The following is a 26,766-nucleotide window of genomic DNA, read 5'->3' on the forward strand; positions in this document are numbered from 1 at the left end:
CCTGGCTTCCCGCTCCCACCGCTGCGGGACGAGCCCCGGGGCACGCACCGAAGGGCCGCTTGCCCAGGCCCAGGCAGGACAGGTGGTAGGCCTTGGTGCAGGACTTGCGGTCGCACAGCACCAGCTGCCCGCCGTCGCCGCAGCGGAAACACTCGTCCTCCGACGGCTTCCTCCCTTCGCCCCTGGTGCGGCGCCGGCGGCCCTTCTTCCTCGCCTTCTTGGCCTTGTCCTCGGACAGCGCCGTGGACGTCTGGGGAGAGGGACGCGCGGACCGTGGGGGAGCGGCGGCAGAAGCCCCAGCATCGGAGGACGGGGAGCTCCACGCCCGTCCCGACACCGCGCGCAAGGCGGGAAGGCGTTCGGAGCACGCAGGAGCCCAGGCGGCCACCTGCCGACGGCGGGCCAAGGACACCACGCTCTGCCGGACCCAGGGTCGGGGTGAGTGTGGGAAAGGGGGAGCAGGGACTCCCGCAGCAGACGCCTGTGTCCCCCAAGGCCTGTCCTGCCACCTGAGGGGTGGCGGTGTGGAGCGGGTCGCAGCAGACATGCTGGGTGGGTGGAGGCCACACTGAAGCAGGACCTACTCCAGCCTGACCCGTCCTTGGCAGAGGGGGGCGACCGACACGGAGGCCGTGAGGAGGGGCCGGACGGGAGAGGCCGGGGGGCGCGCGCCTTTACCTTCGGCCTGTCCCCGAGGAAGCCGCTGCAGTTGGGGGCGCCGCACCGGCACACCGTCTTCTCGTTGCCCAGACAGTCGAGGTTGTAGTTAAACGTCAGCTCCGTCCCTGGGAGGCAGAGGGCCGCACGGAAACACCGTCTGTTTACCGTCTGAGCCGCCGGCGCCCCCTCCCCACGGCTGTGAATGTCGCCTCATGAAACACTCACACCAGACACGACCTCAGGCGACCAGCAGCCACCCGAGGGCTTGGGCTCCGGCCGTACCTGCGGGGATGTCACACACGGCAAACAGGCCCACACGCGTGTCCCCGTTCACCGTCCACTTGAGGGTCTCGCAGTTGGGCTGGCAGCTGTGGTTCATAAACCTGGAGTAGTTGCCTTTGGGGCCGGCGTCGATGATGCGGTCCTGGAGGCACAACGCAGGGTTCGAGTGCGTGCCGGGGCCCTTGCCCGGCCTCTGCGGGCCCCTCACCAGACTCGCCGGCAGCAGGTGTTGCACTGGCAACCGTGGTCTCCTGCGTCCGCTCGGACAGGAGCCCCCAATCCAGTCCCGTTGCTGTCGCTCCCGGAGGGCAGGGCAGGACCACGTGGATGGGACCAGCCGGGGAGCCCGGTGGGAGCCGAGGCCCGGTGCCCCCCCCATTGGCGGGCACCGAAGGTCGGCACCAACAGCCCGGGCGCACAGAGCAGCCCACACTACGAATGGGCACAGGACGCAAACACAACTCTGAGCAGAAGGGAAGGCGCCCGCACTCAGCAGCAGACCCGGGCTCGGTCACGGCGGCGCCGACAGGGCCGTGGTCCGAGCCCGGCGGCGGTCAGCAGCTGGGGCAGCCCTGCCGGCACAGGCCTGTGCTCCCAACTCTGCGTTGCTGAGGCAAGCCCAGAGGCGAGCTGCCAGCAGGGAAGGCGGGCAGGCCAGCTGTGCTGGGCGCAGGTGCCAGGCACCGAGCATAAGGCCACATCAGGCCCAGGCCTGGCGAGGGACACGGAAATGCCAGCTCCCCTGCCACGTGCACGCACCGTCGCGACACGCCGTCTGCACGCACCCGCTCTCCACAGCAGACGCGCCTCACACCCTGCGTGGTTCACCCACGGGGTCGTGGTGGACGGTCCCTGACCCAGGTGCAGGGGGCACACCGCCCTGGACCCCGCGCTGCGGCCACCGCCAGCGCCCACCCACAAGCCCGCAGGCCGGACCTGTCTGCACGCCGCCCACCCTGTCTGCGCGCCCTCACAGACAGCCCCACTCCGCACTCCCTGGTCTGGTGCAGCCACCTCTCCCTCCCCGGCTGTAGCCCGCCTCCTCCCAGGTCTCCTCCATCCACCAGCCCGGCCTGGCCCCTGCCCGCCCCACCCTGCCCCTGCAGGGGCCCTCACTGCTGAGACACGTCCACGGGGGGGTCCTGCAGGGTCCTGAACTCTTGTCCAGGTGGCAATGGAACGCCCGTGACCTTCCTCGGGGAGATGGGCACTTTTCCAGGTTTACTTCCAGGTTTACCTCACTGGCCTGTGCTCGTTTCTGCCCCTCCGCCCCAACCTCTCTCCTACACGCTCGCCCTTACCAGCTCACAGCTGCCTGACGCCCCTATCCTGCTGGGGCGCCTCCCAGCCTGAGACCGAGGTGGCTGCTCAGGGCCTGGTCCCGGCCTGTCTGGGTCTCCCCATTGCCAACACAGAGCTCCGTTCCCCTCAGGGTCACCTCATCTGGGCTCTCAGCAACCTCAGCCTAAACCCATCCCCGCGCCCAGGTCCCCATCCCCGCGCCCCCGCGCTGGGGCAGGGTGTTCCTGTCAGAAACGCGGAGGAGCAGAGCTGCGCCGGGCGGCGCCCCCGCAGGAACCGGCTGCGTTAAAGGACGGCGCGGCGCTCTGCTCGGCGGGCTCAGGTCGGCTCTAACCACTGGCCAGGCCCCGCCAGCGCCCTCCGACCGGGAGGAGGGGTCACAGGAGCGGTCACAAAAGGAGTCACCCCAGGAAGGGCCATGGCTGCGCCCCCGATGCGCCTGCCCCACCCCCCACCCCCCTCCCCACCCCCCTGGGCACTGACCCCCGCAGGCTTCCTTCCAAATGTTCGCTGCTCTGGGCTCAGCCACGACCGACCACGTGGCCCCCCACTTCTCCCCGACGACAGGAAGAGGCCAGCGCCCCTCACACCAGGGAGCAATCGAGGCCCAGGCGCCCTGCACCGCCGGGCGACCGCCCGCAGGCGCTACCTTGTCGATGGTGAGCATGTAGAAGTGCGTGATGTCATTCTCCTGCGCGTGCTTGATCCGGGCCATGCACTCCTCCTCGTCGATCAGCTCGCCCACGTACTCGTTCACAAACTCCCCCTGCGAGCAGAGCACAGGCTGGAGGCCGCCGCGCCCGCCCCTCACCAGCTGCCCGGCCCAGCAGGGGGCACGTGCACAGGGCTGCCTGGGCTCCCCTTGCTAGGTAACCTCCCGGTCGGTCACGTCCCCAGGACCCGCCGTGGCAACTCAGCCCCACCCGGATGCCCACCCGCATGCCCACCCGCATGCCCACCCGCATGCCCAGCGCAGCCCCGAGCACGCAGCTGGGCGGGGGGGGCCACACCTTGCGGATGTCCCGCGTGGCCACCAGGCCCCAGCCCTTGCCGTCGGTGCGCACGATCTTGGTCTCGGGGTACTGGCGCTTGCTGAAGCTCTGGTTCTGGCAGGCCTCGCCGGCGGGGCACACCTGCGGGTGGCACTCGAACATGAGCATGCGGTTCAGGCACTGCGAGTCCGGGCCGCAGGGGCTCTCGTCCGTGGGCTTGCAGTTGCACTTGGGGATCTCGGAGATGTCGGCCGTGTAGATCTGCACTTTCCCGTAGGGCTTGTTCACCTGCGGGACAGGCCTGCCTCAGCTGGAGCCCGACACCCTGCCGCCCACCAGCCTCCTGCCGGCCGGCAGCTGAGGCTGGGCAGGGCCTGGCCAGAGGTGCACAGCCCCCACCGGCCACAGGGCCCTCGCCAGGCGGGGCGGCTGGCCTGCCCTGGAGCTCCGGAAGGTGGGCTGAAGCACAACGCCCCCTCCCCTCCGCCCCACGTGCCCTGTGGTAGTGCGACTCCCACTGGACAGCTGGCACACAGGCTGCCCGGGACAAGGTGCCCGCGTCCGTGGCACTTCCCTCCGCGAGGAGCACCCGCAGCGCCACCTGGACGGGTGGGCTCCGGGCGTAGCCTCCGCCCGGCCTGCTCCCTGCTAATGGAGCAGGAGGCACGGCAGGGAAGCAGCAGAGGCAGGAGGACATGGGGCTGCACGCCTGCCCTTCCCCGCGATCCTGCCTCTGCACGTGCGCTCACCTTGATGTGCTTGTAGGGCGGGGGCTTCCGCTCGCTCTCCTGCGTCTCCCTGGCTTCCCGCTGCAGTTTGATTTCACGGAAACGCGCTTCTGCTTCTTGCAGTGCTGGAAGGTCAGCGCGGAGGACAGCGCTTGGTCAACGGGCCCATCTGCCCTCCGGCGCACGGTCATTCCCGAGGCCCAGGGCCCCCTTGGCAAGGTCCACTCCCACCCCTGGCGCCCAGCACTCGAGCTGACAGCAGCAAGCCCCCCACACCCCCATCTGAGTGAAGCACTGACCTTCCTGAAGACTGCCCAACGCCGGGGTGAGATGGACCACCCCCAGATCACAGGCGGCCCCCCTCCCCCCGCCCCCGGGCCCCACAGGCCAGGGTTTCTACGGAAACCACGCTTCCAAAAGCAGAAACCAGGGCTCCCCCGCGACCGTACCGTTTTTGAAGACTCTGCCGATCCCGCTGACCCCCTGGTAGCGGCTGCCCCGGTCCCCCTCCATGTACGGGAACACTCGAGCCTGATGCGTCCAGTAATAATCTTTAGACCCAAAGAAAAACACAGGGAATTCTCCAATCTCGTGCTTCATTTTCTGAATATTTGGGGGGACATTTTTGGGATGGCAGACTTCAGCGGGCCACCATCTATTATAAATATTAAAAACAGGGTCACAGACTCCTCAGAGAGAGTGGCGCTGGCTCCACACGTCCGCTCTGCAAGGCAAGCACAGGGAGGGCGGGGGCGGTCCCACCTGTAGTTGCCGAGTTTGACCCACACGATGTCCTGGTGGTGCAGCCGCTTCCCCGCCCGGCAGTCGTTGCAGAACCAGCTGCCGTCGGGCATGCCGATGCTCAGGCAGTCGGGGTGGAAGGCCGCCGGGCAGGACTCGCAGCACAGCAGGCTCCCCCCTGCAAAGGGGCGGCTCAGCGGCGTGCACGGCGGAGCACCGCGCTGAGACGCTCACGCCCGCGGGGGCCCGCTCACCTTTGGAGCACACGAAGCACCAGCTCACGTTGATGTGGGCGTGGTGCCGCTTCCCCTTGCGCGCGGTGAAGTGGGCCGTGCAGACGATGCTGTGGGGCGTGAGCACCAGGCAGCCGGCCGCCAGGCAGGCGTCCCCACTGTGGTAGGCGACGGGGCAGCGCACGCACCGCATCATCTTACCTGGGGAGAGACGGGAGGCGCTGTGAGCGGGTGAGACAGCCGGCCTCACGTGACACGGAAACATCGCCACGACGGACAAAAAAGAACCAGACGGGCGGTGGGAATGTGCAGCAGAAAAACATCCTGGAAAACGCCTGAGGAAAGGGCCCAGCATTCACAACCCTACACTCCAGCCCTGGCCGGTGGGCTCAGTGGTTAGAGCGCCAGCCAGGGGCTGAAGGGGCGCAAGTTCGATTCTGGCCAAGGGCACGTACCTGGGGTGCAGATTCAATTCCCCGCCCACGTGTGGAAGGCAACCAATCGATGTCTCTCATTGGTGATCTCTCTCCCCCTCTCCTCCCTCCCACCGCTCTGGGAATGGATGAAAAGATTACCCTCAGGTGAGGATGAGCCAGAAAGTCACTAAGATGCCACCCTCTCTAAGGGCTGGCTCCCGGCCGCAGCCTTGCTGTGTCTGCCCACCAGGGGCCAGCATGGCTCCGAAGAGCCAGGCCCGGCCCAGGTTCCTGGGGGCAAAGTCGCCTGGGAGGACACGCTGGTGCCAGCCCCAAAGTCACACTCAACATGAAGCCACAGCTACGCCTTAACTCCAGACCCCACTTCCCGGACGAGAATCACAGAACCTCCGGGAAAGCTCTGTACGATGACAGGGCAGGAAGCGGGGGAGTCCTCCGTTAGGAACCCAGCCAGCCTGCTGGTCAGTAATAGGAAAGGTTATCCAAGTAACGCCACCGCCGCCCGCCCTGCGCCCGCGAGCTGACCCGCCCACCTTTCGTGGCGCGCGAGCTGGAGGGGTGGGTGGCGTGGCAGCTCACGCAGCTGTGCAGCGGGCAGCGGAAGCCGCGGCCCTCGAACACGGTCAGGGGGAACTTGCGCACGCAGGCCTCGTGGTAGAACTTGCCGCACTGCGGCACCGCGCAGCGCCGGGCCTCCGCCGTGCTCTCCTTGCACACGAAGCACGAGTGGATCCCTGGGGGGGGGGGGGGGGCCGGGACAGGAATCAGCTGCAGCCCCTGAGCCACAAAAGCGGCAGCGCTGGAGGGCGCCAGGCTGCTTTCCGAGGGAAGGGGGGGGCCACGCAGCCTCAGCAAGTCCCGCCTCCCCTGCCAGACGGGTGTGGAGCGAGAAGTGGGGGCAGGGTTCTGGGGGCGGCCTCCCCTCCCGCGGGGAGGGGTACGCAGCCACCTGAAGAGGCACGCAGGGCACTGGCGCCCAAGGGGAGGCGTCCAGGGGATGGCACGCCTGGGGCACTCCCCGGACGGTCAGGCGTCTCCGAGGGCCAGGAGCGCCAGCGACCACATGCTGCCCACGCCCCGCCCGCCCCGGCTGTGCTGAAGCCCGAGAGCAGGGGCCACGGAGGGAGGCACTCCAGCGGCAGCACCCCGCCCCCCCACGGGCTGCCTGCCGGACCCCGGACCACACGAGTGCCGAGGGACACGTCTCGACAGCAGGCGCGCCGAGCACCGAGGCAGCACCGAGGCGGCAGCGAGGGGAGGGCGGGCCCTCCGGGTGCGGCAGGGCCCGGGCGCGAAGGACCGCGGCGGGCACTGGGGGCTGGCGGGGCGGCACTTGCCTGAGACACACTCGCTGCAGACGAAGCCCCCTTCCGGCGGCCGGGGCAGCCCGAGGCAGGCGAGGTGGAAGGCGCCGCAGCAGGCGCCCTCGCAGAGCAGGAGGCGGCCGGGCTTCTCGCACAGCTGCGGGCAGAGAGCGGGTGAGCCCTGCAGCCCTAGCCACCGCCCTCGCAGCTCCTCCCGGGGCGGGCACACGGAGGCACGTCTGAGCACAGGCGCCCCGCCGCCCCCCCCCCCCCCCCCCGCCCTGTCCGCTTCACCCAGCCCCGGGCAGAGGACCAGCGAAGCCCAGGGCCCCGAAGGAGCACAGCCTGCGGGCCGTCCCGACGCGAGGGAAGAGCAGGTGAAAGCTGGACACATGTGCACCCGGGGCTCACACCCTCTCCAGGAGTCAGGCTCACCCCAGGCAGCTGCGAGGGCCGAGCTGACCGCGCGGTGCCCTACGCGCTCAGGGTGCTGGGCACACAGCACTTGGCGGCCCGCTGCCGGTGTGCGCCAAGGGGAGCCAGACATCCCGGCAGCTCCCGCCTCCTCCCACGGCTCCCCGCCCCCAAAAGGGCCCGGGGTCAGCAGGCGGCCAGCCGAGCGGCGAGGCGGCGGCCGGCCTCACCTGGCACACGTGCTCCTTCTTGGCTGTCAGGCCTCGCTCCGACTTCTTGGAGGACACGGACACTTCAGTCTGAGTTTCGTCTGCACTTTCGTCCGGGGACTCCGAGGGCTCGTCGCCCATGCCATCTGAGACCTGCAGGTGGAGGAGGCGGACGACAGTTCACTAGTCGCAGGGGGCTTCAGAAACAGGCCCGCCGGGCTCGGTCCACGTGCACACGCGTGGTACACGCCTGATGCACACGCACACTGGCCTCTCCACTCGCCGGCACGGCCAGCTCTTCTCAGCAGACGTGGTCACAACATGGAGAGAAGCTGGACAGAAATCAGAAACGGGCTTCATTCCAGTAGACCTGCAGGGCGTGTGCACACATGTGCACATGCCCCGACAGGCCTCCAACACGGAGTGACACCTATGGGACGCAATGTGCTTGCACAGGTGGCCGCAGGCGGGCTCTGGGACCAAGGGTCCTGGCCTCTCGTACCCGGTGGGTAACGGCCGGCTGTTTTAAGTGAAAGGGGCACCGGTGCCGAGTGAGTTTCTGAAAGGACCAGCGTGCAGTCGGAATGGGAGCCCCGTACAGCAGGCGAGGCTCCGTGTTCAGAAGTGTGACGTGCACAGCGAGGCAGGCTCATCACGCCTGTCCCTGCGTGTTTCCCTCCCACTGCCTGCCTCTCAGCACAGCTGCCTGTCAGTGGAGCTGGGTGGGGGCCGGGAGGCGCCCGGCTCTACTGGGCCGTCTCCCCCTCGGGGCTTCCCTCCCTACCTCTGACTCGGCATCCCCTCCAGTGACCAGCAAGACTATGTCTTTAAATAGAAACCAATAAAACTCTCAGACAGCAACTGGAGGTTTTCTTAAATTCAGTTCTCAACTGAACATCAGAAAGACACATCTCACGTCCAGTAAATGCTGAGAAGTGAATTTTCAACTGAGCCAACACATGGACTGCACTTCTGCCCTCGGGAGTCACGGGCACGGACGTGCCCCCGGCTTGCCATCCGCCCAGGGACAGAGGAAGGGCGGGAAGAGGCCACATTGGAGAAGTCACAGAAACAAGTGCACAGCCCACAGACAAGCCCCTCCTGCAGCCTCAGCACCGGCCTCTGTCTAGACGGACGTCCCGCGAGCAGAAGAAATAGGAAAACCACACACGGGTTTGCTGGCTTAGCTGCCTGGCTGAGAGGGGCCGGCTTTTGGAGGCCCGAACAGACTGTGCGGGCAGGGGGACAGGTGCGTGGCCACTGTCCAGCCTCGACATGCCCGTGTCTGACACCCCGTAACCTCATGGTAAGACGGGGACCTTTCGCCCGGTTTCCTCGTTTTCCAGGACTGAAGCAGCAGGTGAATGACTCGAAACCCCGTCTCTTGTGGGAGAGCCCGGTCACCATGGCTGCCTGGTGGGAGGCCGGGGCCCACAGTCCTCCGGACACACGCCCCATTCATTCTCTAGCACCAACATCCCGAAAGAAGGCAGCCTGAGAGGGCGCTCCGAGTGCAGCTCCATGCACACGCCCTTCAGATACGGTCCCCGATGGGCCGGGCACCGGAGACCGGGACTGCAGGGCTATCAGCCGGGGCCGGGGCCATACGGGGAGGTGGCTGCCTGACAGCCGGCAGGCCCAAGGGGGCCTTCGGGGGCCTCCCCCCCCACAGCCCCCTCAGCGTGGCTGGAAGAAAAAAGCAAGGAGAGAAAGACAGAAGACACAGACCAGCCTGGGCAGCAAGGAGCAGCACGTTTATTTCTGGTTTACAGAGAAGGGAGCAGTCTCCATGTGGACAGCTCCGGTGACAGCGTGTGGAGGGAGTGACACGGGATACACATCGGGGAAGGAGCTGTCAGCCACCCAGGCTGTGTCCTGGGCGGCTCTCAGGTGCAGACACAGACCTCACATCACAGCCCATGCGGCCGGCCGCCGCCCAGCCCAGCGCACCCTCACTCCGGCCTGGGCAGGGGCCACCGTGATGAGACAAGTCACTGCGGTCCCACACAGCCCCACCCCGCCTGCGCCCCTCCGTCTGCTCCGCCCCCAAGAGGATGCACGTGGAAACGGACACGGCGTGGCTGACCTGCCTGTGGGCGTTCCCTGCCTCACTGGAGCAGGCTCCACGCGGCCAGGCCCACCCAGCACTCGCCCGGGCAGCCTCTCTGCAGCCTCTCTGCTCCTCACGTGCAGTCAGCTCGCCTACGGGCCTGGGAAATGGGCTCCTGCACGCGGATGCAGCCACCACATGTGTGACCTGGTGACCGCGTGTGAACCAGCTTCCCAGAGCCGTGCCCTGTGTGGGGGACACTCAGACCAGGCAGCTCCCAACCCCACAGGGTGTCACGCAGGTTGAGCTATAACCGTGACAACCGATGCCTTCCCAGGCTGGTACCACACGTTTCTGAAGCATAAGCACAGGCCTCACAAAGGGCGGGTGTTCCTGTGAGCGTGTCCCGTGCTGCTGAAGGGCGACCAGCACCATCACAGCGCGGGGGCCACAGGTGGAGGGAACTTGTGTTCAGCAGGTCTGGTCCACTCAAGGCAGACACTGGGCTCATGGCCACAGCGAGATGCCCGTGAGTCCCCGCAGCTTTTAGTAAGCCCTTCGCCACCCATGTGCCACGTGCACGCCAACTCCAAGACGAGCAGGCTGGAACCCTCTCAGCTGCCCGGCTCAGGGCTGGGTCAAGGCACACCCTGTGCTTGGGGTTCCCAGGACGCGGCGGTGAGAGCCCCGGGGAGGCCCGGCCACAGAGCCAGGGCCAGCCCGTGTCACAGACAACAGTCTCAGTATTCCTACAGCCCGTGCCCTCAGCAGGCATGGGCCGGGAGGGCGCCTGGAGAACAGAACAAAGCCTGCTCAGGCCCACCAGCATGTGCGCAAGCCCCACGGCGGGGCCGGGACACCCCCACTCAGCCTCCATCGTCAGCTCGCTTCAAAACACGCTGGCAAACGGCGTGCAGTCACCCAACAACCAGACACGGGCCGAGAAACACTGCACACGTGGACCGGACACGGAACCACCGAGGCGCAAAGGTGTCTGAGAGACGCGGCCGCTGGGCCTCACCTGACCCTGAGCCTGAGCCTGCCCGGAGGAGGCCCGGGACCCCGCGCACCAGGGGCCCGCGGGGACGAACCGCGTGGCCTCCACCCGCTGAGGTCAGGCCCCGGCCCCGAGGTGGGTGCTAGGATTCCAGCTACAGCAGCAAGATGGTGCACACGTCAGGCCAGCCTCAGGACCAAACCCCGACACAAGACTCAGCGCCCTGGAAACACCGCGGAAGCCGGTGGGGTTTGGGCCGGCGAGAACCTCCTCCAGAAAGCCATCGCTTTTCAGAGACAACGTGCCGACGTCACACCAAAGGCTGTTCCAGCCTGAGGAAGGCCGGCCGGCCAGAACCACCAAGCACGAGGCGCCTGCTTCAGAAGCATTAAGTCAGGAGCACGTGAGAAGAATCTGTGACCCTGCCAGAGCTCCCTCCCTCCGTCTCCACCTGTCCTTTCCACCCAGGAACGCGGGCCCAGTGTGTGGGGTCCACCCTCACGTACACACTGGCGCGGTGATGGACAGACGTCACGGCCGGCCACGGCCCAGCGCACACACCCCAGGCTCTGGGCCCAGCACCTCTCAAGGGCGCCGTCCTTCCTCCTTCACACAGGGCACATCTGGTTTGGAGCTGCCTGCTAACTTGGTCCTCTCTTTTCAGGCCATTTCCATGAGACGCAAGTGTGAGCTGCCCACCAATAGGACCTGCTGGCTCTGCTTTGCCCTCATGCCCGGCCGTTCTCGCCGCTTTTGGTCACCCATGTTTGGGGAGCAGGCAGGGCTTCCTCCCCCTTTTCTGTGCTCAGCTTCAATGTGGGCTGTCCTGCTGTGGCCGCCGCAACCCTGAGCGCCTGGAAGCTGGCCGCAGGAGCTGTCCCGTTGGCTTCTGGGAACCTCCTCTCCCCCTGGGCCCTTCAACCGGGGAGGCGCGGACGTGACAGACAGGACACCCTACAGAGCACCGGCACACCTGCTCCTCGTCCACACTGCACACACCACCCGTCCCCTCGGAGCGAGGCCTCAGCACACAGCGCGTGGGCAGCAGAACCACAACCAAGTGGTTGCAAGAACCGAGTGCAAGTGGCCTGTGTGCTGTGGCCACTTGCACTCAGTTCCTGAAGAGCCGACCTCCGACCTCCATGCCAGGACAGGGTGCTGCATGCAGAGGCGGGAACTGTGCCAAGGGACGGGGCCTGTGCTCTCAAAGCAGCTGCCTCAGACCCTGGCTGAGGCCTCTGACCACTACCCATCCCCTCAGCACGTGGACAGCGTCGCCATGACAACCGTGCGGACACTGCAGCGCAGGCGTCTTGACAACAGGCAGCTCAGCCGCTGGAGTGACTCAGCCACGCGGCTCTGTCCCTAAGCTCAGGGCAGAGCCCATCTCCCCACCCCCACCCCAGGCCAGCAGGCCTAACGGGTGTACTTGGCAAGGCCACCCTAGCACTGGCAGGGACAGTTCTGCCAGGGAGGCGACTCCCTCCCGGCAGCATGCTGCCCACACCTGCCTCCGCCTGCCACTCCCCTCCCATGTCCCAGGGGATCCCAGCTCAGCAGCAGTGCACACCCATCCGGTCCCCCACGCGCCATGCCCTCGGCTAAGGTAACTCAGTGCTGGCCCCTTCTTCGGACATGCAGAAAGCGCGGTCACTTGTGGCCGCTGGCCCGCCCGTCGGAAGTCACCAGCCACGATTCAAGGGAGGGCCTCTCAGGCGCGTCTATTTCAGCGATCATTCCCCGAACGAGGGCCACGTGAACGCCACCTGTCGGACATGGCACTCGGTGGCCAGCTTCCTGAGGGGCACATGTAACTGCTGGGCTCTTCCCGGTCACCGGGAGGCCGCGCCCCTGCATCTGAGCAGTCCACCGCCCGCACTCTGACGTGGCCCCCGGAGCCCAGCTGGCCAGGCCTAGGTCCGTCGGTCCCCGTGCAGGATGCAGCCAAGAGGACACTCCTCATGCCCACACAGCACCCACACTTCCGGCTAAGGATGGAATGATGGGATTTTATCATTTTATTGTTATAACCACTTTGTCACAAGTAAACCACTGCGTCTTTGCGAGGAGCCAGGCACCCACGGGCTTTGCATGCGTGACAATCAGTAACGGCTCAGGACACACGTGTAGTCAGAAATCGCCACGAGACTAACAGGCTTCGGAGGAGTCTACAGCCAACAGTGCGTGCTGCTGCCACGTGGTGAGGACGTGCGGCCCCGGGGCTCAACGCCCAGCGGCCCGGGGCACGTCACACACTGCAAACCACGTCTTCTTCCTACGGACACACTGCAGTGTCACCGTCAAACTGTTCAGTGAATAAGAGACCAAAACCTTCCGCTTCGTACGCCGGAACCAGCTGTGTCCACAGCAGCGGTGCACGTGGCTGTCCGGGCGCGGTCTGTGCGGCTCCCGGAGGCTCTGACGCTGACGTGGGTCAGTGACAACCCAGGAAATACGAGCTGCAGGACAGGACCAAACCTGTGTGTGCCCTTGTCGCAGGCCGGGGACACCCGGCGGAGGGCAGCCTCCAGCTGGCCCTGCAGTGACCGCTGGGCTGTGGTGTCTCTCTCGTGGGATGAAGTGACTGTTAAATGCCTCGAGCAGTATCTTACCTGGGTCTCAAAAGTGCTACCTGCGTTCTTCAGTGTGTGTGTTTACTGATACCAGTACAAACAGACCGCCCTCCTCTTCCACAGGTGACGAGGGCCACAGGGGCGCCGCAAGAGCCCCACCGCCGGCGTCCTGGACACCGCGCCGTGTCGGCAGCACAGGCAGCTGACTCAGTCCGACTTGACGGGTGTGGGCTCCCACAAAAGCTGTCACCAGTGAAGGCGAGAACAGTAAGCATTTGCTCTACTAAGGGAATAAGAAACGCGGTTACAACACAGGACCCCATCCGCGCCCTGCAGGCCATCATGCAGTGTCACCTCCTACATCGGGTCCCTCGGGTGCCGGGGCTGTGTGGGGACAACACTGGGGTAAGTTGGTGGACCGCACACGCCCTCCCCAAGGGACTTAAATTGTAACGTGACCTAAAACGTGACCTAAGTATCACCCTATCTGGTCCCTTACTTGGGTCAGGGCGAGGGAAAGGGCCATGGCCCAAGCACGTGGCAGGGCTTCGGCGCCCGTCAGAGCGACCGGCGGCCTTCGGGGGGGCGCCGCGGCCTCGCATGCTGCAGGCACTCGGCGTGGCACATGCTGGGGTGCGGACAGTAACGTGACACCTGCGGCGGGCCGTTCAGGGACCACTACCATTCTGTGACACGAACTCTGAGGGAAGACCTGTGAAAGCCACACACGTGACCGATGGAAGGCCTATGGTCCACATGTTCTACACGAGGAACCGAAGGCACAGCTCTGCACTCTTTCCAAAGGGCAGGGCGGTGCAGGGGTCCGCGATACAAATGTACGTGACTGTCTATCCACTTCCGAAAAGAACTGACCAAGGCCAGCGATGAGAGCGTGCTTCCCAGCTCCCACGGACGTACAGGCCACAGGCTGCAGCTGAGCCCGGGAGAACGGGCTTCGGACCGCCCTCTGCACCCGCCACGCCAGCTCTTCCCGTCCATGCCAGGCCCAGGGAGGGACACGGGCGAGGAAAGCAGCTCCGTATCTGCTCTCGCTGTGCCCGCGGGAGGCGAGGACGAGGCGCCGGACAGAGGCCTGCGGCCCACACCCAGAGCAGCAGGCACAGCCTGTGACTGGACCTGGGGTTGCGCATCTCCTCAGCCCTGCAGGCCCTCTCCGTTTGCTCCAGGGCACGGCTCTGAGTGGGGACCGTCTGCATAGGACCTGCCTTCTCACAGCTCCACAGATCCTGGGGCTCGTGAGGAGTTCTGCTGTCTCCTGGGGCACACGCAGCGCTGGCAAGGAAGCCTGGTCCTGCCCCGGGGAGCCAGAGGACAGGCAGTGAGCTCGGGCCCCTGCCCCAGCAACCGGAGGGGCCTGCCCCTCGTCTGAGGCTGGCGGAGAGCCGAATGCCCGCCCCACCGGGGGCCATGCCAGAGACAGTGCCACCCTCCGACACAGCAGGGGGAGGGTCTGTCCACTCCCAGCCACGGCCCTGTGCTGCAAGGCTCGAGGCTCTCTTGCACTAGCATCTAGGGACGGGCTCCTGTCTGCTGTGAGGAAGGGGACACAGAGGACACAGACGACATTCAGCCTGAACTAAGCTCCTGGCACCTGGGCTGCCTGAGTCCCAGCCTCCCCTGGAGGCGCGCGTCCCCGCTGCACCCAAGGCTGGCTTCTGTTTCCGAGTACCGGCAAGACCCGTCTGTGATGGTCTACGTGTCACATGACAGCGAAGGCACGCCTCCTACACCCTGCAACCCCAGAAAACAGGCGCCACGCCACCTGGATGCTCAACTACCGACGAAGGCGCCACACCGAAGGACCAGAGCACAGACACAGGCCAGCCCCTGCACGAGCCTGTCCACGAGCCTGTCCACGAGCCTCTGTCCACAAGCCTCGGTCCACGAGCCTCGGTCCACGAGCCTCGGTCCAGGAGACACAGGATCGAGAGGCGTCCCGGCCTCGTCGGGACGAGTGCCAATGGCCGCGTCGCCCAGCGGACGTCATGGCCGGACAGAGCACAGAGATCTCGGGAACTGAGTGCATCGGCCCTGCAGCATCACCACATGCATTCACAGACGCCGCGCTCAGACAGGCAGAGCGCCTCCTTCCACGCCTCGGCTCTAACGTCCAGAGCGCCTCCGCCTCGCCCACAGCGGGGAGCCCACGGACGCCCGAGCCTGCGGCTCAGGAAACGGCCGCCGTGGGGGTGTGTTTTACCTCGTTCTCGGTTAAGGAGGCAGAGGGAGACGAGCTCTTGCTAAAGGCGAGCGCCGAGGACGCAGCTGCAGGAGTCCGGCTCCGCTTCTTCAGCGGTTTGCACGCGTCAGACAGGTGCTTGGTTGCTGCAAAGTAATTGGAGCCCTTAAACAAAGCTCGAGAGCGGACCCATCCCGTTCCCGCGTAGGAGGTGCCTGAGACTGAGGGCTCTGTCGCACAGGGCCTACGATGCTATTGTGGGAGCATCTGCAGGTAAGGCAGGCAGACACGCACCGGGAGCGGCACTGTCCCCAGCCTGCCCCCGTCGTCCGGGGCCCTGGCTCCATGCAGCCTGGCCCACAGCCCTGCCAGGCATTCTGGACAAACCCCACACCACCATACCACAGCAGGGCAGTCCACCTCTCTGGAACCACAACCCCACGACCCACTTGACCCTCCTCTTCATCACCACAGGCCCCCTCGTGCCCGCCTGCTCACACAATCTTCTCGGGGGCTAACTTAAAGCCAGGACAGCACCTCAGAGAGCGAGGGCACCAGCGCCGTCTGCAACCTGCACTACGGCTTCTCCTACATCTCCGTTCCTTCCTACTAAGAGTTGGAGCTGGAAGCTTCTTTTAACAAATGACCAAACAAGCCAAAACCGGCTTGGCTCAGTGGTAGAGCGTCGGTCTGCAGACTGAAAGGTCCCAGGTTCGATTCCGGTCAAGGGCATGTACCTTGGTTGCGGGCACATCCACAGCGGGGGGCGTGCAAGAGGCAGGTGATCGATGATTCTCTCTCATCAATGTTTCTAACTCTCTATCCCTCTCTCTTCCTCTCTGTAAAAAATCAATAAAATATATATATATTTTTAAATGACCAAACAAGCCCTGGCCGGTTTGGCTCAGAGGTAAGCGCATTGGCCTGCAGATTGAAGGGTCTTGGGTTCAGTTCTGGTCAAGGGCACGTACCTGGGCTGCAGTCTCCATCCCCAGTGCCAGGTCAGGGCGTGTGCCAGAGGCAACCAATCGATGTGTCTTTCTAACATCAATGTTTCTCTCTCTGTCTCCCCCTTCCTGCCACTCTCTCTAAAAAAGTCAATGGAACAAATATCCAAATAAAAAAACAGACAAGCCCTGGCAGCGTAGCTCAGTTGGTTGCAGCCTCCATCCCCAGGCAGGGCACACACAAGAATCAACCAATGAATGCACAAACAGGTAGAACAACAAATCCATCTGTCCTTCTTAAATCAACCAATCAATAGAAAATCTCTTTAAATAAACACCAGTCAGACCCACCAGAAAACCCGTCAGAAGGTGACAGCTGTGTCTCCCTGTCGCTGTCCTGACAGTCCCTTTCACAAACGTTCTAAGCACGTGTGGAGGCATCACCGATACCGGAGCACATGCTGGAGCCGGAGCTGACAGCCCGGCCGGCGGCCGGCACGGGAGGGAGAGCCTGCCAGCTGGTGGAGCCCCTTCTCCAGCTGTTTTATTCTGAGAACACCACCACCTCGCAGGGACAAAGACATGGCTTCAAAACTGAGCTGCGTCGTTCAAACACTGACCACAAGAGGGTTTGCTCAAGTGCACGGAGCCGTCCTGGCACCTGTCCGCCTGCCTGTGGCTCTGACCCCTGAAGGCTCCGGTCCCGCCCACCCACCAGGACAGAGGCCGGCCTGTCTCCACCCCCGCCCCCATCTCCCAGGCGCCTGTGGAGCCCACCGGCCGCGGGGCCACATTACCTGCCTGGCTCTTCAGGAAGGACACGGCCTCTGCGGCCTTGCAGGAGCCTGTTCGGGATGTTCTGTCTGCAATGGTCTCTCTCTGTTATTAAAAAAGAAAAAAAGGGAAAGGATCACCTAACAGAACTCACGGAGGGTGCTGAAAAACAGTGACTGAGGCTTCTTCCTGGGAAGCGTCTGGCAGGTCACCAGCAGCCCAGCCCCACGTCTGCACACACGGGGCCTCGCACGCCTGACGAGCCAGGAGTGTGGGGAGTGCACAGGGCCCTCCCCAGGCTGCCCAGCCCCCGAAGTGGCACCAGGCTCAGTCACCACCCACAAGCGCCTCCTCCTGAGGACACACACTCGCAGACCAGCTCCACACAAACCGCACGCGCACACAGCACGTTTCACAGCCGAGCACACGTGGGAAGGCAGGCGCTGTGAGTACCTGTCCAGCCCTCAGGACAGAGTCACGTCCCTGAAAACACCACGGGCACTGTGGCCACGGCCTCCTGGCCACCCTGCACTGCAACACGACCCCACCCCCACCCCCGCCCGGGGCTGTGGACCAGGCGGTGCCTGCACCTGGGGTGACGGCAGCTGGCGGCTGGCGAGTGACACGGCCTGAAAGCCAAGCCAGGCAGACACCACCTGCCTGTCACAGCGGCTTCCTGAGCTGCGTCCGGAGACGTGTCCACACAGCCACTCAATGCGAATTGTGAGATTTTAACAACTGGGCCATTCTTCTGGCAAGTCATTTATGCAAATACTTCACAGCACCGTGTCAGACAGGCTGCTGGCAGTGCCCGGGGACTGAGCAGCGCTCTGCGTCTCCCTGCAGGCGTCATTCACGCACCGGACAGTGCCCGGAACCACCTGGGGGCCTGGAGCAGGGCAGGGCCGGCTGCCCCCAGAGCTGCCAAGATGGCTTTACAGGAATGAGAGGTGCCACGGTGCCAATGACAGGTGTGACATCACGTTCTGTTCGTGGACAGAGCAGAGGAAACGGAGGACTTCCTGGCGCTCCCCAGCTGGACTATGTGGGAACGTGCGGGGCGCTTCCCAGACACCACAAGCTCCTGGCACACTCTGCGAGCTCACGGAGCCACCGAGGGCCAGCAGGCTGGCACGCCGCCCCGGAAGCAGACCCAGAGACGGGCCGTGGCTCTAACCCCGGCGTCGCTTTACCGTGAGAGCCCCTGGCAGGCCAGCGCTGCTCTCGGAAGCAGCCTCCCCACGATGCAGCGAGAGAAGCTTGGTGACGGCCCCGAGCAGCCCGCGGGAGGGGAGAACATACCAGGCGTCAGTCACACGGCACTCGGCCCAGGCCAGGCAGACCGGACATTACCTTCCGGAGACCCTGCTTGTCCGCCCGGAGCCTCTTCCTGGGTGTCTCTTCCAGCTCAGCGTCTCCTGCAGGGTCCGGAGTCCTCTTCGGGAGGGCTCTTCTTTTCCCGTGTGCGTTACCTAGGCACGGAGATGGGGACGAACGCGAAAAATGCTGCACAGCAGGCCGGCGTGCCTCAGTCACTGCGCACCGACCTAGGAACCAGGAGGTCATACATAGTTCAGTTCCCAGTCAGGGCACATGCCCGGGTTGCTGTGGGCTTGATCCCCAGAAGAGGGTGTGCACAAGGTGGCCAATCCATGACTCTCTCTCCCTCTCCCTTCCTCTCTGAAATCAATAAAAATAAAGTATTAGGAAGCTACAATGGAACAAAATACCGCTGCACAGCTGCACTGTGCACCACTGGACGTGGGTGCAAACCCCGCCGGGGCAGTTCCCTCCGTCCTGGCCCCAGGGCCGAATGTTCCAGATCCAACCTCTGCATTTTGACCTGCAGGGAACTGTGCTTCCGGTACATCAAATTCTGAAAAACCCTCATCTAATCCAGGATTATCAGGTTGGCATTTGCTACCATTACATTTTGACATACCATAGAATTTAATTTAAATACATGTATGCAGCCGAAACCGGTTTGGCTCAGCAGTAGCGTGTTGGTCTGCGGACTGAAAGGTCCTAGGTTCGATTCTGGTCAAGGGCATGTACATTGGTTGCGGGCACATCCCTGTTAGGGGGTGTGCAAGAGGCAACTGGTCGATGTTTCTCTCTCGTCGACGTTTCTAGCTCTCTATCCCTCTCCCTTTCTCTCTGTAAAAAAATCATTAAATATATTAAAAAAATGATTATATATATATATATATATCTATATATATATACACACACACACACACACACACACACACACATAAATACACGTATGCATACACATAAGCCAACCACTGGGTGCAGACATGAGGGGTGGTGAGGGGACAATGAGAGGATAAGGACACATATGGAATACCTTAATCAATAAAGTAAAAGTAAGTAAAAATAAAAAATTTAAACATAACCCAGTGTTAATTTAATCCTTTACTTACTGACGTTCAGACAGAAGTTAAGTTGGACTTTAAAAACCCTACAACGTGCTGCATTTTATCCATTTCATACAGAAGCAACTGCGTTTGCACCTGCAAGTTCAGGGGTGCCTGCGCTCCGCGCCGAGCCCACAGGGCTCCAGGGCTCTCCCCCACCGGACCTTGGGCCCAGACGAGGACGAGGCAGGCGCTGGGGGGAGACCAGCATGGACCACCAACCGGCCTTCCACTCAGGGTTAGCCTGGACCTGCCTAGCGTCCCGTGGGCGGGCAGTGTCACCCTCGAACCTGACTCCCGGGTGGCGCAGAGCACACTGGCCACGGCCCCAAGGGCTGCTCACAGCCACCCGGACGAGGCCTTCGGAGCAGTGAGCAGGGTGTTGTGGCATGGGGAGGACGGCGTGCTCAGCCCTCCGGGTGAGAACAGCTCCATCCGAGCTGCCCATCAGCAGTGTTCAGAGGCTACAGACACCTGCCTTGCAGCCAACGAGGGCACCTCTCTCCTCTTCCGTTGCCTAAAGCCCAGGAGTTGTCTGTATTCTAAGCTGAGGCCGAGGAAGAACAGGACACCCCCAGGCACGGCCAGCCTCGTCACTGTCCTGCCTGTGAGCTCCCAATAAGCTGGCCAAGGACGCCCCGTCCACTCGGGCAGAAGCACAAGGGCCCGCAGGCCAGCTAGGCCGCATGGAGCAGCTCTCAGGACGCGGAGAGAGGCCACGAGGGTGGCTGAGGGACCTCACTGTGACCACGCACTCTGGTGGCTAGGCCGGCATAGCACCGCAGGTCAGAGCTGGGAGCGGGGGCCCTGCAGTCCCCACACTGGCCACACTGCACACACCACGTCTAAGCGTTTACCAGAGTCTTCCTCGGAGGGGGACGCTGCCCGGACGGCAAACTTGGTGTTGTAGCGGGCTTTCTGCTTCTCACTCAGCATGTTCCACTGTGACCCCAGCAGCTCTTCGATCTCCTCCCTGGAGGCATCCGGGTGCTCAGCCATCACCTGGAGCAGAGGGGGGTGTGAGGAGGCCAGGCGCCGCACACTCGCTGGGCGTGGTCTGGGTCCCTGAGAACGAGCACACCGTCCTCCCCACGCCACCACTGCCTGCTCCGCGAGGCGGACACTCGCTGGCACAACCCTGAAAACAAGGCTGGAGCGGGGCGCAACTGTGCCCGAGCAGGTGGCAAACGGGAGAGAAGACGTGCCGTCCAGAACCACTAATTACTCGGAAGCACCGTTTCCTAGGTGTGCTGAGAGGTCGGTGTGGAAATGCCGCCCTGGAGCAGGGAGTGGGTGAGGTCTGGGCCCGGCGTCCTGCTGGCCGGAGCGCCCACAGCACCTTCAGGGGCCCGCTCTGGACAGACAGTGTGAGGGAGGGTGCGGAGGAGCGCCCTCAGCCCGTCCACCCCAGCAAAGGCAGCACTATGTCCCCGCCCGGCCGGCACCCCACCCTCAGGCTGCACCGAGATGCAGCCTTTCAGCCCACAGGCCTGCCAGCCAGGCCGATCCCCGGGACTCTGGTGCCCCCCCCCACAGGGGGGCTTGGCCTGGCTGCTCCCTGAGAACCAGGTCTCACAATCCAGAAGGTGCAAGTCCTCCCAAGACCAGTTCAACCCGGGTCTGGACCAGCTGATAGGTTCCCCAGTTTCTCGTGGGCACTGAGTTAGAGCCAGCAACAGCAGGGGAGCAGAGGTCAACAAACTCTGACCCTCAGGCCAAACCAGCTGTGGCCAGGAGCCTGTGAACTCAGAATGTGTTTCCCTCTCTTCGACGGTCCGGAAAACCAAGCTGCTTCCTACACAGGATCACTGCAGGGCTCGGGGGCCGGGCCCCCGCTTCCGGGGCTGTCCTCAGACTGCAGCACAGTTGGCGCCGCTTCAGAGACGCGCTGCCCAAGGCCCTTTCTTTTCTTTTTCTTTTTCTAAAATATATTTTATTGATTTTTTTACGGAGAGAGGGATAGAGAGTTAGAAACATCGATGAGAGTCATCGATCAGTTGCCTCTTGCACACCCCCTACTGGGGATATGCCCGCAACCAAGGTACATGCCCTTGACCGGAATCGAACCTGGGACCTTTCAGTCCACAGGCCAACGCTCTATCCACTGAGCCACACCGGTTTTGGCATGTCCAAGGCCCTTTCAACCAGTGCAGAGTTTGGGCAGCACCAAGGAGCCCGCCTGGCTGGAAGGAGCTGCCCCAAGGGCAGTTCTGTGGATGGGGCAAGTGAAGGGGGTGTCCCCGCTCCCGTGATGTGGGGGGGGGGGGGGGGTCACGCGTTAATGCCGGCTGCTCACTAGCGCCACCGAGACCTAGCTCCACCCACACCTAACACCTGCCAGCCAACACTGGGAACTCTGTCCCCAAATGCAAACTGAGACAGCATGTCCCCACCCTGTGTGTCCTTCCTGGCCTCCTCCTGCAACGGGAGTGCACCAGATCCTCACGTGTGCTGCGCTCACCCTTGGACCTGCAGCCCAAAATGGTTACTCGCCAGACGACAACGTCCTTGAATAAAAGACACGTAGCAGGGTTCCCCGCTGCTTAGCCAGACAAGACTCCCCAACCGCGGCCGCTGCCCTGCTCCCGGTCGGGCCAGGCGGGCCAGCTCCATGTGAGCACCCTCGTGTCCACCCTGCCTCTGCCAGGGGTTCAGCAACCGGTCTCCTGCTCATCCTGTCCACCAGCTGGGGACACACCAGAGATCCTGCCGCAGCTACGCCGCCCGCGGGCCCTGTCACCTGGCCACACCTGCCTGCCCGCCCGTCCCTCCCAGCCATCCGCACTCGCTACACGACAATGGTCCCAGCAGGCAGCGGACACAGCTGGGCTCACTCCTCACAGTCCACGCCCCCAGAACGTTCCCTCCACCAGCCGCCTCCAGGCTCTGTTGCGTGCACTCAGGACAGCACTACCCAGCCCACAGGCCCCCTCTGGGGATCCTGTCCACACCTCACTCCCCCGTGTCCTCAGGGACAGAGCACTCACCTCCATCACTGGCTGAGGAAGCCACACCTCTCACTGGGGTCTACATTCTGCAGCGGGGCGGTGCCACGGTGACCTTTCCGCCCACGCACACGCACACGCATGGTGAGCTCTACTCCCTACCTGTGCCGGGCCCGGTGAAGGAGCGGCCTCATGCAGGTCCCTGGGCTGTGGCTGTGGCTGCAGGACGGAGGGCTCACGCCGACCTCCAGGGCGTGAGAATGAGCACCGCCATGCCCCTGCCACAGGGCAGCCCGCTAGTGGCTGCTTCTCCCATCTTAGTAAAGCACCTCTGGCACACGGAGCACCACCACGCCCAGCACTCGCACCCCCACGGCGGAGGACACCATGACCAGCCAGGATGTGGCAGAGGCGCCACCTCAGGCCCCAGTTGTGCTCCCACGGAGCAGCCAGAGGAGCAGAAACAGGTCACCGGCCGCAGGGCACAGGCCTCCCTCAGGCCACGCGGGCAGTACCTTGGAAGGCCCTCCACCTGGTCAAGCCTGAGGGGACACAGCTCCGGCCATACCCTGACTGACCTCACGGGAAGCCCTGAGGCAGAACCCCAAGAGGTGCCCTCACGCTCTTGCCCCGTGGCACCGGTAGACCCGCAGGGCGTGCGGTATTTAGGCCTGAGTCTCGAGGTGGGTTGTTACGTGACCAGAGGGAACGCACACAAATGCAGACATGAACCAGCGAGGGCACAGCCCCTCAGCCTGGGAGCATCCGGAGCAGGAGGTGAAAGGACCCTCCAAGTCCAGGAACTGAGCGAGCGCTCCTGCCACGACCTGCGGCTCTCGGGCACGCGCCCGCCCGGCTGTGCCCCCGGCTCTCCGTGAGGAGCCCGGCCCCGCGGCCCCGCGGCCCAGCCCTGCACTGCCCCGCCCGCAGCTGGGCTCCAGGACACATGAGCCCTGAGCCGGCGGTGGCTCCGGCGGTGGGTGCGTCCCACACACTGAGAGGTTGCAGGTTTGACTCTCAGTGACGGAAACAGCTCAGCGGGCGCGGAGCTCGGGGGTACACGGGGTCTGTGATGGGAACCCCACCAGCGCAGCAGCCCCTGGGGGAGACATGCCCAGGGCCAAGCTGAGCACTGGGCCAAGTTCTAGCACAGAGCAGCCACGAGAGCCACGGCCCGGGGCCCCATCTGCTCGCCACAGGACATGTTCATATCACAGGGTTGCCTGTCAGGTCTGAACCTACACAGGGCTGGGGGCCCTGGAAACGCTGAGAAGCAGGTGCTCCACGCACACATACGCACACGCCCAGTGCGGACACGCCGACAGGGTACCCACCTCGTCCCGGTGCCTCTGGCAGAAGACCAGGAACTGGGACGCAGCGTCGCCCTTCCTTCCGCGCAGCGTGGAGGCCGCGGCCTTCCTCCTCCGGGGCGGAGACCCCAGGCCTCGCTGGGAGCTGGCCTCAGCCGCCTCTGGAGGAGTCACGGTCCCTGCGCCAGGGCCACCGTCCTGGCTCTCGGCAGCACCTCCCAGCCTGGCTCTCCGCCTTCTCCTGACAGGGCCGCCCTCTTCGCTCCAGGGCCCGGGATCCCCAGCGGCCCCTCCGGGGACTTCTGCGGGCCCCAGCGCAGCCCCGGGCACCTCCACAGCCAGGCCCGCCTCCCGGGCCGCGTGAGGGTTCAAGTGCAGCTGGCCGCCCACATACAGGAAGGTGAACTTGGCTCTCCGCTCCTCGACCGGCATGGCAGCTGCGGCGGCTGCTTGCAGGAGGCCCGTCTCCCACTGGGCCCTCAACTTCCCTGAAATGGGCTTCAGCAGCTGAAAAGACAACACAAGACACTCTAAGGCTCACTATAAAAACATAAAAACAGCCGCGTTAAAGGGTACTTTCACAATTCCAGATAAATTTAGAAATAAAAGTTATAAAAACCAATTAACTTGAAAGGTTTGCAGAGTTCAGCCCCATATAACACTGCTTCTTTACACTAGAAGTTTTAGTCACACTTTACTAATGTAAATACATGTGTGCACATATTACATATAACCGCACGTCCCATAAAGAAAACCACAAATTACAAGAGAAACGGCCCCTGGGAGTCATCGAGTAAGAAGGATCGTGTGACGTTTGGAACAGAGCATCCACGGGCAACAGTGAGCAGTGACGGACACAGGAGCCATCACGCTCTTTCGAGCAACTGCAAGTTCACACCAGACCCAGACCGCGCAGGCGACCAGCCTGGGTCTGCCGCCCCGGGGCGCGTCGTCACCTTGATCTTCTCCGCCTTGGTGGGCGCCTGCCTGGCACTCTCCTGGCACAGCTTCTCAAACTGCTCCTCTCCTTCGAACGCCGCCAGACTCTTCTCGAATATCCACGCTCTCTCGGGGGTGTCGCCGAAGAACTGGACGTGATACTGGCGCGCGCTCTTCCTCTGACCTGGGTTTTAGATGAAAGGTTAGGGCCGAGGCTGACATGGGACATTAGAAAACCAGCCGTTCCTGGCACTGACCCAGAGCGGGGGTTGCCTGCAGGACCCCTCGTTCCTCCACTCCACCAGGGAGGGGTCCGGGGAGGGTCCCAGAGGCCTGGTAAGAGAGCTGACTACATCACCTCCACCTCCTCCCTTCCAGCCCACTTTAAAAGACACCTAACGAACAGAGAGAGCCCATCCCCAAAGCGTCCTTCGACAGAGGGGACCAGACGGCAGGGAAGGGGAGCGGCTGGTGTCAGACGGCCTGGGCGCAAGGCCCAGCCCTACCACCTCCTACCAGCTGGCAGCCTTGCTGGCCACTCAGTCCAGAGTGCAGAGTGGGGAAAGGGCAGCCAGGAGGCCAGAGGCCCCACAACATCCCCGGGGTGGCTCTCCGCAGACCAGAATGAGACACACCCTACAGCGCAGCCAGAGGGACCTGGGTGAGGAAGAGGCACCTGGTCCCAAACCCCAGAGAGGGGATGCCAGGCACATGCCCTGGCTGGGAACTGAACTGTGGACTCCTGGTCCATAAATGGACCTCAGCCCCTGGGCCATAGCAGCCAGGCAGTGTGCTTTTTCATGTTAAATCAGCAAAGACTCAAAAACATGCCAGGTGCCACGTGTCTTCTTCCATCACATCTGGTTTTGTTTTGTGATGAGAGACACATCGATGGCTGCCTCCCACATGCACCCCTATCAGGGCCAGGGACTGAGCCCGCAGCCCAGGTCCCCAGGATGCTTTAGTCCTTGGGCCGATGCTCTATCCACTGAGCCAAACCAGCTCGGGCCCATTTTTTTTTTTTTTTTAAATACTCACTGAAGATATGTTTTTATTGATTTGAGAGAGAGGAAGATTGATTGAGAAACATCAATCAGTTGCCTCCCCTACGCATCCTAACCAGGGATTGAACCCACAACCTTTTGGCATACGGACAACGCTCCAACCAACCGAGCCACCTGGCCAGGGCTCTCCCATCACCCTTCAGGATCTGGAAGAACTTTCCTTGGCCATGAAAAGGAATACAGGTGATGTCAGAGCACTGGCATATGGAGAAACTCTGTTACCACGTGTGTGAGGAAATAATATGAACTTACGTCATTTTTAACCAACAGTTCCGGACACAGAATATGCTCCTTACATCAGGTAAGAAAAGCAAAGAGAATTCTGTATGGGATCTTAAGTTCGTAAAATAAATGTAACATTTGTTAAGTTCTTGTCTGCCTAGAAATTTGGTAGCCATGTAACCCAATCGTCTCCTACTTACACGGCCTCTGTAGTCCACATGAAACCTATTCTGGTCCCACGTGCGAGGTCAGATCATTGTCTTGTTTCCCCACATGAGTCACCAGCTGTCCTACCACTGCTAAGGAGTCGTCCTCCTTTTGGTGCCCATTTCCGAAACTCACCCATCATGGCTGCTGGTGACCGCCTCTCCTTGACTCCCCAACCCACACGCTCCTAAGAGAACCTGGCCCGGAACCCCTGGCACGGGAGCCTTCCGTCATCACGCCCCCGGCCCTCTGGGCTAGCCCGAGCCTGTCTTTCTCCAGAGCGGGGAGCCCCGAGCGGCCACAGCCATCCCGTGTGCATCAGGGAACTGAGCTGCCGGGGAGCTGAAGCGGGGGAGGAGGAAGCCACCAGACGCGGACAGCCAGGTGGCCACAGGAGCAAGGATGGCGCCCAGGACGTGCAGCCAGACTCGTGTGGAGCAGGGTGAGCAGCCACACCTGGGTGGGGGCCAGGCTCCGAGGCGCCAGCCCCGGGAAGGTAAAGCAGAAACTGACAGAACTGCACGTCGAAAAGAGCACCCCCGTCACAGTGGGCGTGCACACACGTTTCTTCGTAGCTGATGCAACGGCACAGACAAAAGTCAGCACGGAACCGAGTACCCAACAACCCAAGGCTGCAGGCCAGACTACCGGTCATGTTTCCTTAAAATGTGGAATTCAGGAATACTACTAAGAAGGTCTCATTCCATAAAATAGAAAAATAAAAAGTGGTGACAAAAACCTCCACGGAAAATTACTTGATTCCAGACACGTTTTCTAAGGAGAGGACGATGAGGACGCGGCGGTGGCAGGGGGACG

The 26,766-nt window shown here is 63.2% G+C and overlaps 1 protein-coding gene across 6 annotated transcripts in view; it reads right to left on the bottom strand.

Moving 5' to 3' along the window:
- Positions 1 to 26,766, bottom strand: part of NSD2 (nuclear receptor binding SET domain protein 2) — a 46,514-nt gene that overhangs the window by 2,892 nt on the left and 16,856 nt on the right. For 2 of the 6 annotated variants that reach the window (XM_084878819.1, XM_084878820.1), the window contains 18 exons: positions 24,475 to 24,641; positions 23,543 to 24,025; positions 20,121 to 20,265; positions 18,197 to 18,315; positions 16,867 to 16,948; positions 15,144 to 15,268; positions 7,324 to 7,455; positions 6,713 to 6,836; positions 5,909 to 6,109; positions 4,960 to 5,139; positions 4,727 to 4,883; positions 4,414 to 4,619; positions 3,986 to 4,089; positions 3,255 to 3,524; positions 2,894 to 3,010; positions 943 to 1,084; positions 679 to 785; positions 49 to 250 (listed from right to left, as the gene is read on the bottom strand). In XM_084878819.1, coding sequence (XP_084734945.1) covers positions 49 to 250; positions 679 to 785; positions 943 to 1,084; positions 2,894 to 3,010; positions 3,255 to 3,524; positions 3,986 to 4,089; positions 4,414 to 4,619; positions 4,727 to 4,883; positions 4,960 to 5,139; positions 5,909 to 6,109; positions 6,713 to 6,836; positions 7,324 to 7,455; positions 15,144 to 15,268; positions 16,867 to 16,948; positions 18,197 to 18,315; positions 20,121 to 20,265; positions 23,543 to 24,025; positions 24,475 to 24,641 — 3,063 coding nt within the window. Of the gene's footprint in view, positions 1 to 48; positions 251 to 678; positions 786 to 942; positions 1,085 to 2,893; positions 3,011 to 3,254; positions 3,525 to 3,985; positions 4,090 to 4,413; positions 4,620 to 4,726; positions 4,884 to 4,959; positions 5,140 to 5,908; positions 6,110 to 6,712; positions 6,837 to 7,323; positions 7,456 to 11,133; positions 13,206 to 13,264; positions 13,307 to 15,143; positions 15,269 to 16,866; positions 16,949 to 18,196; positions 18,316 to 20,120; positions 20,266 to 23,542; positions 24,026 to 24,474; positions 24,642 to 26,766 lie in introns of those variants that run through there. The other 4 variants (XR_014794617.1, XM_084878821.1, XM_084878823.1 and 1 more) reach the window with 4 other exon arrangements.

This window comes from Pipistrellus hanaki, assembly GCF_964339955.1.
Source record: "Pipistrellus hanaki genome assembly, chromosome: 1".
Lineage (NCBI taxonomy): Eukaryota > Metazoa > Chordata > Mammalia > Chiroptera > Vespertilionidae > Pipistrellus > Pipistrellus hanaki.